Genomic DNA, 12,106 nt, shown 5'->3' with positions numbered 1-12,106 from the left:
CTTAGATGACAGTAACAAGAACATTAGAATTCATTTTTCGTGTTGTGTGAATTTTCACCAACCCGAATTAACTGATTTGAATTGCGAAGAAAAAAAAATGGAAGAAACCTACTTGAATCCATCAATCAAAGTATAAAACAATCTCTCCTTCTATTTGTCTTTTCAATTTTGTGGTTAAAATTAAAAAAATTCTCCCATCCCACGTGCTAAGGGGACAGTTTTCTCGTGTCTCCCATGATCATTACGATTACGATATAGTTTATTTTCTAGTGTATTGACAGCTAGTTCGAGCAAAGATTCATTTTGGATAAAACGTTTAATAAACTTACAAAAAATGTTAAAAACCTATAAGTTGAAAATTGATCTCTGACTCAGGGATAATTACGTTTTAATTTACAAAAAAAAACTTAATTTTTTTTGCTTTCCTGTTTTTATTATTAGGATACTTATTTGAAAAGATGACTCAAAGATACAGTAAGCGAATGAAAAACAACACGATATGGAAATAATTCACCTAAATTTGAGACTAAAGTATACACCCGAATGACCTGACATGCATATGTCACATCTACGGTGCTAGCTGTTTGGCAAACATGATTACCCGCAGGGGTTATTGTGCCTTCATTTTCCAATTTCACTTCATATAAATTCAAGTTTCAAATTTAAGTTTGGATTAGAATGAACGATATGCCAAACACCAAATTGGTCATAAATGTTTTGATTTTAATTTGTTGGAGAGTGGTTATTGCAATGGGGTAGCCCATATAGATGGGTGGCCATGATATGTATTTGGAGTTTGAATCCGAAGCAAATAACGTAAGGGTCAGATAGAGAAATCACTCTAATTTGATTGAACATAATCAAGATTCTGATGATTAGTCTGCGTTCAAAAAGGGACCCTTTTCATGGATGATGTGAAAACACAAACCTAAATTATGACTTTGATCTGTACGAAAGCAATACATATTATCACCAAGAGCACCAATTATTGTATGAAACTTAACACGTTTGCATAAAGCATTGCAAACAAAAAGTAACAGCAGTTTCTTCAGGAAAGGAAGTCATTATGGGAATGGATGGGGACTGAACAATTTTTCCAAGTTCATTGCTATGTGGTTAGGTTACTTTATGCGATATCAAATTTTCTGGATCATGTATCATACGTACCCTACACCATGCATGTGTTGCTTCTTTTTTACATCTATATCCACACCCCGAATAGATAATAAATCTATGTGACAATTTTCTCATTGATAAAATAATATCATAAATTTATGTAAAGTAATAAGTAATTTTGAATTTTATTATTTCAATATTTATTTATTTTAACATACAGATACATTAAGTATGATGATGAGATAAAAAAATATCATATTTACGTCACTCGATTAATGAAAAAAAAAGTATAATACTGACTTAATTGAAAAATATAAGTCTAATTAATAAACACTTTATAATGCAATACGAACATTTACTCTTAGGAATTAAAGTGGAATATTTATATTCTAGACTTGAATATATGAAAATTATATAATACCTTAAATTTTTGTTAATTAAGGAATCCTTGACAATATAATCCACGATGTCTTATAATGCTACACTTTTGTTTGGAAGTAAAAAAAATGTGTTGGAATTTTAAAATCTTATCATTTATTTTCTCGTGTCAAACACTATTTAGGGTGCATTTGGTTGTGTTATCATATGGATTGACATCATGTAATTATTGATATTACTGTGAGGAGATAATATTAATTGATATAAGTGGATAATTATTTGTTCTTTTGATTTTAAAAACTATTTGATATAATATTACCGAATAAACAGGAGAAAATAAGTGATCATGATGAAAAAAAAAAGTGTGCGTCCTGTAAGTTTTTGGTCAAGTTTAGAAAACATCAAACTTAATTTTCTAACTCCAGTTTTTAAGAGATAGATTGCAACAAAGATTTGGCATGCGCGACCATACGATTGAGGGGTTTGAAAGATATCTCACTCAATTTTATTATGACGTCATAACTTAACATCTTTGATATAAATTATAGAGCCACGTTAAAAGCTAGATATAACACAATTTTAACTTTAGGAGTGTCGAATAACTCTTCCTTGAACACAACATTTATATGTGGTTCAATGTTACATAATGACTTTAATTTTTAACTGAACTCTGATAAACAAAGAATGTATTGTATATTATCGTATGCAAGTTTTATTTTTGAAATAGAAAACAAACAAGTTCTTGATGAATGATTTGAGAGAAGCAGCGAAGAGATACTATTCAATGCATTAAGAGCCAATAACGTAAAACATGAAATAACATGACATGACACCACATTCAATAAAAAAATCTAAAAGAAAATAAATTTGTGAGTATTTTTCACTCACTTTTTTGTTGTTTAGTATGCTTTGGTTTTTATAAAATTTTATTGTCATTTTTTTAAACTGAACACCTTCTTTAATGCATAAGTATTTCTATTATAGTGTAATATTCGTTGATGGAATTTACTCTTGGTTAGATTGGTGGTTTTCGCGACGTTATGTCACTGAACGTAATGCTTATTGCATTTAATTTAAAGAAAATATCAGTGAATTTATCAGTGTTTAAATTTAAACGTGAAGTTATTTGTTGAATTAAAATTGTATTATATAAGGAATATAATACATTTTTAAAAACTAAATTATATTCCTAGATCATAAATATTTAAAAAAATATATTTATGTATCAATTTATTTTTATACATCAATTTTTATTATTGTTCCCTTCACGGAATGGTTTCGGTTAGCCCAAAGCTACCCATAATGTCCTCATAGGCCCAAAAAAAAGTATACCTTAAGCAGGGCTTTAGTATAGTTTGTAAACAATTCTCGTCATTAACAACATTTTAATTACTTGAGAATAATAGTTATATATATAATATATAATATATATTTTTGTATATGAAATACTATTTTTTTTATTTTAATAAAAACTTAAAGATAACAAACTTTTCTTTCTAAATATTGAACGTGCATGTTGAAAGACAATATTTTCAAACAATGTTTATCTTTAAATACGACAGTTTTAAAACCTTAAAATACTTCTGTACTGATTTTAGACCATTATAATGAGAAAAAAATAATAATAAACATTGTTAAATATAATTTTAAGAAATAAAAAATGTGCCATGGTCCTGTGCATTTTGTGGACGGGAGGGAATATGAAAGAAACAAACGGAGTTACATGCCAATCAACATGCAACGATCTCATCCTTTCCACACAAACTCCCCAACCATGCACCACACACCACTAACTACATCTTTATGCTTGCAATTTGCCCCTCTTCCTTGTTCATAATGTCGATATTACCCCTCGTATTCCTTCCTCTACCCTACAGTTGCTTTTCGTATTCAAAATAAGACCCTCTTTTCGTAATTTTCTCAGCGCATCATTTTATGGATTAACGTTGCTTTGAGACTGATTTGAGGTTCAGGTTCTCTATCCTGTTTATTCCACAATACCTTTTCAGTTCAGCGTTGATGTTCTTATTTGAATAAAGAAAACGAAAAAAGAGCCCTGCTCTAGCAAGCCTTTAATGCTCCTAGTCCTGAAGAAAATGTACGAGGAATCTACAAACATAAAAAAAGATTGCCTTCAGCCTCAACAATTACTGATTCAATCTGTTTCCTTTCTTTTTCTGCTTCACCATCGACTGTAACATAGAAAAAGCATCGTGCGTGAGCTACAGAATCAGTACCTGCCATGGTGGATCTTGCAGAGAAAACTGTACCAGCTGGTGGTGACTTGTCTCTGAAAAAGAAGGAGCTTCTTTCTAGTGCCATGAAGAGAACAAGTGAATGGTATGCTTCTTGTCTTCTGAAACTAATGCTTTGAATGCTTTTTGTCATCGTTGCCTTCTGTTGGATAGACTGAACTATGAATTGAAATACTTGATTACAGGATTTTCTCACAGGAGATTCCAAGTGATGTCAACGTTCGAGTTGGGGAAGATTCCTTTTCGTTACATAAGGTAGCGAACCAATTCAAACACCACTCTTTGGTACATATATCAAACTTAATACTAATAGTTTCAAGAACACGGTAAGAAACTAACAATTTCTCACTCTTGTTATTCGTTCACGTGTTGTAGACCTCATTGGACTCTTGAGTTTATATCGAACGTTAGGAGTCTCTGCATGTTCAATAGATTGAACATCTCAATTGACTGTTTACTGGTTACGTGCCTTTTTGTTAACGTGTCCAACCTTTTTGATTTCTGCCTAAAACTAGAACTGGAGTCAGGAACAAGAAAAGTGTATGCTATGATTTGGCGTATGGATAATATTGAATTCTCTAACACGTCTCCTTCTTTAATTGCAGTTTCCGTTAGTCTCCAAGAGTGGATGCATTAGGAAACTCGTCTCAGAATCTAACGATGCTGACGTTTCATTCATCGAACTCACTGATGTTCCTGGTGGAGCAGAAGCGTTTGAGCTGGCAGCAAAGTTCTGCTATGGAATAAACTTCGAAATAAATGTTGAAAACATTGCCACGCTACGCTGTGTGGCTGAGTATCTTGAGATGACAGAGGAGTATTCGGTTGGAAACTTGGTGGGAAGAACTGATGCTTATTTGAACGAAGTGGCACTGAAGACCATTGCAGGGGCCGTATCTGTTCTGCACATCTCAGAGACTCTCCTTCCGATAGCAGAGAGAGCAAAGTTGGTGAGTCGATGCATAGATGCCATTGCATATATAGCATGTAAGGAAAGTCAATTCTGTTCATCTGCAAGAAGAGAGAGTGACACTGAGGGAGTGGTGTCTTCCGTGGCATCAAACCAGAAACCAATAGTAGATTGGTGGGCTGAAGACATGACTGTGCTCAGAATCGACATTTTCCAAAGAGTTATAATCGCAATGATGGCAAGAGGGTTTAAACAGTATGCCATTGGTCCCATCCTAATGCTATATGCTCAGAAATCTCTACGAGGTTTGGTGAGATCCCTCTCTAGAATGATGGAACAGTTAAAAGTAAATATGATGTTATGGCTACATTGGTTAGTGGATTCTGTTCTTAACTCTTATCTTTCCCTTTTTTGAGGAACAGGATGTGTTTGGAAAGGCAAGGAAGAAGATCGAGCCGCGACAAGAGCATGAAAAGAGGGTTGTTTTAGAGACAATCGTGAGCCTTTTGCCAAGGGAGAAGAATGTGATCTCAGTAAGCTTTCTTTCAATGCTGCTCCGGGCAGCAATATATCTTGAGACTACGGTTGCTTGCAGGCTTGATCTGGAGAAGAGAATGGCCATGCAGTTAGGCCAAGCTGTTTTAGATGATCTTCTCATTCCTTCCTATTCTTTCACTGGGGACACATTGTTTGACGTGGATACAGTGCAGAGGATCACGAGTAATTACCTAGAATCTCAAACGGGAAACCACTTAGTCCACAATGTAGATGATGAATACTTTTCTCCTCCACAGAGTGATATTGAAAGGGTTGGGAAGTTAATGGAAAACTACCTTGCTGAAATAGCCACCGACCGAAATTTACCAGTTCCAAAATTCACCTCTTTGGCAGAATTAATTCCTGAACAGTCCAGACCCACAGAAGATGGGATGTATAGAGCCATAGACATCTATCTCAAGGTTCATACCACAATCCTTTTTCTATATCAAGTTAATCATACTCTTGATTTGATATTTTCTTTCATACACGTAAAATCACATTGAAATACCGATTAACGTATTTTGGATGACTATTTGCTTCTGTGTTTCTGCAATCAGAATTGGTTTGAATTGAAATAACTTTTGAATCGGATAAAAGATTTATTATATCAATTGTGATACTAATCCAATTTCGACATAGAATTATTTACACGAAAGTTTATTCTGAATTAATGCTGATAAACTTTGATTTGACTATTCGAAGGCTCATCCTGCTGTAAGTGACATGGAGAGAAAGAAAGTCTGCAGCGTGATGGACTGTCAGAAATTATCTCGAGAGGCATGTGCACATGCTGCACAAAATGACCGGCTACCTGTCCAAACCGTGGTTCAGGTTCTCTATTACGAACAGCAACGGCTTCGCGATGCTATGAATGGCAACGGAAGCGGGGAATCTTCGGTTGATTCCAAACTGAACGTATACTCCTCTGAATTTCATCCGGTTTCAAATGAGCTCTCTACTCTACGAAGAGAAAATGAAGACCTGAAATTAGAACTAGTGAGATTGAAAATGAGACTCAAAGAGATTGAGACCAGGACACTTAAATCTGCAGTGAACAGTCCTGCGGTGAGTGTTTCACCTTCTGCGGATAAACCTCCTTTGCCTCGAAGATCATTCATAAGTTCAGTTTCCAAAAAACTTGGACGGCTTTCTCCGTTTGTGCGTGCCGATGGTGTTGCACCTTTTGGCAAAAGTCGCACTAAACCAGATAAGAATCGACGCCACTCCATTTCCTGAGGCTGTTGATAGTTCCTGGTGTCAGATTAAAGGTTCTTCCTTAAATTCACGGGGATAAAAAATACAGGATTAGTGTTTCAAAGTTTTTGCTTCATCTTCATTCCACGTAGATTGTAAGATCATGATCCTTTGGTGTGAACTATGTTTTGAAGTTTGATGAAAAATTAAATATAATTCTAGACTTGGATTGATTTCAATCTGGTTAGGGCGGGCTGTACTAAGGCTGCAATACAAGAATAATAAACTTAATTTAACGTTGCTAGTACTTGCAAGAATCGTAATTCTTCCCATCAATCTAGCATAAATCAGTTAAGAATCCCAGATAGCAGAATATATTGGATTTTCTTTTCATTCACTTATATCATCGTAGCATCTTGTTGAAAACAATTCCGTAAAGTTATGCATTTTCTACTATTAACTGTGATCAGGAGAGAGATAGGAATGGAAATCAACTGCATTTCGTACAATATTGACAATGAATCGTGATGATTAGCCCCTCAAAAAATCATATCATCAATGAAGAATGCAAATATGACCCAGAGCACTTTCATATTCATTCACTAGACTATAAAAGTTAGGTGGGCTGCTTCTCGGAGTGAGATCATGTCTTCATAAAGATAAATGGACCATAAAATCACTGGAAGAATACAAAATCTGATAACTGCAGTTGGTGGGGTCTATGTAAAAATTATGAAGTCCTTGGAGATAAAAAGCTTCTCTAAAGGGAATAATAGACCAATAGTTCAAATGACAGCCTTGCATTGTCGGTGCTGGTGTCTAAAGCCTAATCATGACGAAAAGAAAGAGATCATGCTTCGGTTTCGAATTCATGAATATTCTAAAGGCATGAAATGTTGTAAGTGAAAACATCTTTTGGGACAGACATTACCAAAACGTGTTAAAAAGATGTTAACTACCTGGAGGAGAATATGCTGTTCATATTTTAAAGCCTCATCCGCAGATTTTTTTTTCCAATGGCACAAAATTGGAGCATGAGCTGGAAAAACCTTGAAAATGTTTTATCCACGGAAGCTTTCGCGGTACGACTTTCATTAAATGATTTGATTAATTTAGGGGGACGGCATGTATTGCTTTCTCAGGTAAGGGCTAATAAAGGGCTTGGTGACCTCAGACACAGCTCCATGTTTCATGGTTTCAGATGTAAAATGATGTAAATCTGAATAGTCACAAGACCAAAGAAATATCAACCATAGGTGATTCCGGAATCATAATTGGTTTCTATAACCATGAAAAACAAGTAAGATTTATACAAGACATAATCACACCCTCATCATTAATAACTACGAAGAAAATTTAAAAGAAACACCGCTCACAAAATTAGCCTTGAACATCAATTAAGTATACATACATTGACCTTAGAATATTTGTAGGTCGTGTTCATGCTCAACACTCATAAAAACCAAGGTGGCTGCTTCGATTTCTCTTCTTTTAATCGTTCTTCAATATCATAACTGTTTCTAATTCCACTTTGACACCCTCTGGTTGAATGTGGCACCTGGGCAAGACCAATTATACCTCCACTTCAATTCTTCTATAGTTGAATGACTGCTATGACGTGTCTTCAATCTTGTCTTGCTTATAAGGCTGGATCCAGTAGAAGAAGAAGACAAGCTATGTGCTGAACCTGAAGTTAGAGGTGTCTCTACTTTCTTACGATTGTAACATGAAGGGCCTAGTGTCAGCTCAATCTCGGTCTCGTTTATAATCTCTAGAACTCCGTTGCTGTCAGATTGTGCAGTGTCCTCGGTGGCTGGTATTTCAAGATCAAATTTCAATTTAGGATTTTTCAGTGCACCTTTATGGCAACCATGTTTAGTTAGACTAATCACATTTGTTAAGTTCCATCCTCGTTGGTTTACTTCAATGCCTCTGTTGGCTTCCGTATTTTTCATCAATATCTTCTGAATCCCATACAAACGGTGAAGTTCATACACCTGTAAACATTTTCAGGGCAATCAATACTCTAATGAAGTTGATCGAGAACAAATGGCTCAAAGGAACATAAAGAAAGAGATGAAGTACCTGTTCGTTGAAAGTGTCTTGGTGTTTTAGCATTGTCATCCGCATGTATTCTTTGTCGCAAGGCCTAATAAGCTTCTCCATGGAGATTTGTTCAGCTTCTTTAATGAAGTTAACTAAACTCCTTATGTTGGAATGTTCAGAATGCATTTTTATGGTATCACCACACTAATATTAGTAACCACAGTTCAGCTGAAATGAGGAAAATATCAACTTACAGGGTAGTTTGATCAATCAAAAATGTTTTTATATGAGAAAAAAAGTAGCCTTGAAGCCTAATACAGAAATAATGGCATCAACATCGATTGCTTATCTCATTCCACAATTTTGGACCACAATTATATGAAATAAATGAATTCTCAACGACAAAAATAAATAAATCTTGGGATGTACCTTTTCTTGTTGAATTTTCCTACCATGATAACTTTACGCACATATCAAGGTATAGAGACATGATGTCATTTTTCACATTGTTATTTAATACACAACAAAGCTAATGCTTTCTTTTCTTTTGGTTTGTCCAGTTTAAAACTGCTTAGTGTAATATCAATAGAGTTATAGCCTGGCAATACGTTGTGATTAGGGTTCTATCACCTTGCTTTATAGTTACCTCAATCTCTTAAATAAATAGTTATGATCCAACAGAATAAAACCAATGACATAATAAAAATTCTGACAATCGTCAAATTAAAACAAACTAACATTCCCACGCTCTTTTGTGCCATGCAAATGGAGAAAAACTCAATACTTAAGAGAGCCAATGGGAACGAAAAGACGTTCATCAGTTTCACAATCAGCAGGCGAGATTCAAAAATAGTATGAAACAGAACTTCTATCATGAACATTGGATTAATTAAATTTATGAAATCCTTCTACTAATCAAAACAAAATCAACAGACACAGATTCAGATAATTCTAATGCAAAAAGCTGTATGAAATAGAATCTAGCCTCTAACCTGTGAGTGAGAGTGAACCCAAAATATAACAACACTCTCTGTCCTGTATAAGAAGACAAGAAGAAGAAAAAGTCTCTCAAGCAAAGGCATGAGGACACTCCTTTCGCTACTACTTCAGCGACAACCTTGTTTATAAGAGAAACACTCTGCCACTCGTTTCTCACACTCCAATATCAGAATCGTCAGAGTACACTGTTGGAGATTAAATATAATACTACATCACAGCTGAAACTTTAAGATTTTTCTGAAGGACACTCACGGAAATCAAAGTGCTATTTGCATGAGGTTTGAGGCACGCCAAACAAACCCCAGCACATTGGCCAATGCAATTCAAGTTTAATGGATGAAATACCTGAGACATGAGACAGGTCTAGCAATGCGGTTGTATTAAATTATACTCCATTAGCATTAGTTCTTTTTATATACAATTGTTTAGAATCGCAAGGCTTTGGTTTACTCCAGACAAATCATGAATAGAGCAGCTTAGTCTGCTGAGGTGAATCACATGCACCTTACTTTTTGTATCGCAGATCTCAATTATAGTACTACATTTCCAATAAACAAATTGCAATCCAAGCGTATTGCATATACAAATTCCTCCTATCTATTATGATTTACGAATGTTTTTGTAGCTGCACTCACTGTGTAAGATAGCTGCATGCGATATGTGTAGACGCAATTGGTCATGTGTCAATATTGGAAATCTCACAGCAAAAGGAGAGATAAACGAGTACAAACCTCAACTGTTAACAAACCAATTTTATAAGATTAAATTAGACTTAAAAATATTAAGTTCTAAAGATAAGATGAATTTATAATACATAAGTCGGTACAAACCTCACTTTACAAAGTAATTTTGTTAGGTTGAGTTAGATTTTCATTTCTTAACATGATATTAGAACTATGGTTAGAGTCTATACTAACTAGATTTGTGTGGTTGTTTGGACAAAGTTAAACAAGAACAGAGTATGTATGGTTGATGTAAACAAAAGAAGTTAGATGCATATGCATTAATTGTACAGAAATGTTCATGAAAAGTTGGAGAGATTAGATAGATGTATGTGTCTGTATGCATTGGATGTTGTTATCAAGGTGAGCACATGGTGGTTAGGTTTGGGCTGTGTTTTTAGAATGTGGATTATGCAGCAGAAGAGGGTTATAAAAAATGTTGGGGATATTGAGAGAGGTATGTGGAATGGAAGCACGCTTTGCCTGGGTAGAAAGGTGCATTTGCATGGAGCAGTGGGTCCTATGGGAGTGCATGTAAAGGGTAAAAGTCAGAGTTGCACAGGCTTGTGCTGTTCTTCGGTCCCACCTCCTCAATTGGATATTCGATCCACTACTACCATCAACCAGCCACACCACTTCATAATGCTGAAATTTTTATATATACAAAACTATCATAAAGAAAACCCAAGGGGCTTTGTTCCTGCACCCCTATTTTTCTTCCTGTACCCCCAACTTTTTCAAAAGGTCACCCTTGGCTTTTGACTTTGACTAGATAAAAAGGTTATGTAGAGTAAAATATTTCTCCTCTTTCATAACTTTCATTTGTGTCCTTCTTTTAAATTGTGCACACTAACTTCTCCCTCACCTCATGCATCCTTCCTTCATTCTCACTTCCAGTAATCTCTGCGAGCACCCCACACTCACACGTCCTGTACCCTTTTCACATTCCAATGGTTGTTATACTTCCTTCTTCGTCTCTGATAATTGTTAAAGTTGGCATGCTTTTTGATTCCTTTTGATTGATATTCGTAAGAGGTTGAGTTAGAGCTAAGGGTTTTTCTAAAAGAGGGTTGTATCGAGAGTGAAACTCGGTTAACATAGAATGAATGTAATAGATTTCGAAATTCGACTAAATGTATGAATCGAATTTCAAATGTATGTACTGTGGATTTTGTAATTCAGTTGAGGGTATGTACCAGATTTCGACGTTGGATTTAGACTGAGAGTATGCAGTGGATTTCCAGATTTGTTTGAGAGTATGTAATATATTTTGAAATCTGGTTAAGGATATGTTTCGAATTTTAAAACTCTTTTAAGAAAGGAATGAAATCTCGAATTAAAAAATGTTATCAAAATTTGAAATTTAATTTAAGAAATTACAAGATTTACAAATTTTATGTAGTATACTGAATTTTGAAATTTGGTATATATATATATATATATATATATATATATATATATATATATATATATATATATAAATGGTTTATGATTTTGTTAGTTATTTTAATTTTATTTATTTTGTGTGTTTTTGTTTTTGTTTATTTATTTTCTTTAAATTTAATTATTTGTTAAGTATATTACTTTTACTATTTGTTTGAATTTGTTTCTTATAAAAATAACAAGAAGACAAGGTGTTTCTACATAGCAAGTTGAGAGTTATACACAAAAAAACCTACTATATTTGTTTGTGAAATGGATTGTAATGGTAAAGCTAAATAAACTAAAGAAACTGCATAATTAATTGATCCTCATGTTGATGAGCAACAAAAAGATATCATTGAGTAACATGAAAATGTTATTTTTGTAAAATTTGATCAATCCGTAAAGTCCTTTGTGTAATCTTTCTTACATGACATGAAACTAAAACTTATTTAGTGATTTATAAAACTTAAAAGACAATCATTTTTCATATAAAGACTTTAATTACCTACAACATCACATCA

General features: G+C 34.2%; 2 protein-coding genes across 4 annotated transcripts; one reads left to right on the top strand and one right to left on the bottom strand.

Annotated features, from left to right (window-relative positions):
* Positions 1-3,412: 3,412 nt before the first annotated feature.
* Positions 3,413-6,700, top strand: LOC124845637 (Phototropic-responsive NPH3 family protein). 3 transcript variants are annotated; one of them, XM_088100773.1, is made up of 5 exons: positions 3,413-3,834; positions 3,935-4,034; positions 4,355-4,969; positions 5,082-5,618; positions 5,902-6,700. In XM_088100773.1, exons 1-5 carry the CDS (start codon positions 3,737-3,739, stop codon positions 6,433-6,435), a joined length of 1,884 nt encoding a protein of 627 aa, XP_087956899.1. In that variant the 5' UTR covers positions 3,413-3,736; the 3' UTR covers positions 6,436-6,700. The 3 variants fall into 3 exon arrangements, with proteins under 3 accessions (XP_087956899.1, XP_047178718.2, XP_087956900.1); XM_047322762.2 differs by having other exon boundaries at positions 3,415-3,834; positions 3,935-4,004; XM_088100774.1 differs by having other exon boundaries at positions 3,786-3,834; positions 3,935-4,075.
* A 953-nt stretch (positions 6,701-7,653) lies between these two features.
* On the bottom strand, positions 7,654-8,681 carry LOC124845633 (uncharacterized). The gene is made up of 2 exons (XM_088100775.1): positions 8,479-8,681; positions 7,654-8,390 (listed from the first exon to the last, which is right to left on the bottom strand). Exons 1-2 carry the CDS (start codon positions 8,623-8,625, stop codon positions 7,914-7,916), a joined length of 624 nt encoding a protein of 207 aa, XP_087956901.1. The 5' UTR covers positions 8,626-8,681; the 3' UTR covers positions 7,654-7,913.
* Positions 8,682-12,106: the final 3,425 nt, after the last annotated feature.

Source organism: Vigna umbellata, chromosome 10 (assembly GCF_029865625.1).
Source record: "Vigna umbellata cultivar VRB3 chromosome 10, Vumbellata_1.0, whole genome shotgun sequence".
NCBI classification, from domain to species: Eukaryota; Viridiplantae; Streptophyta; class Magnoliopsida; order Fabales; family Fabaceae; genus Vigna; species Vigna umbellata.
The sequence above is the reverse complement of the archived record's forward strand: the minus strand, read 5'-3'. Positions and strand labels throughout refer to the sequence as shown.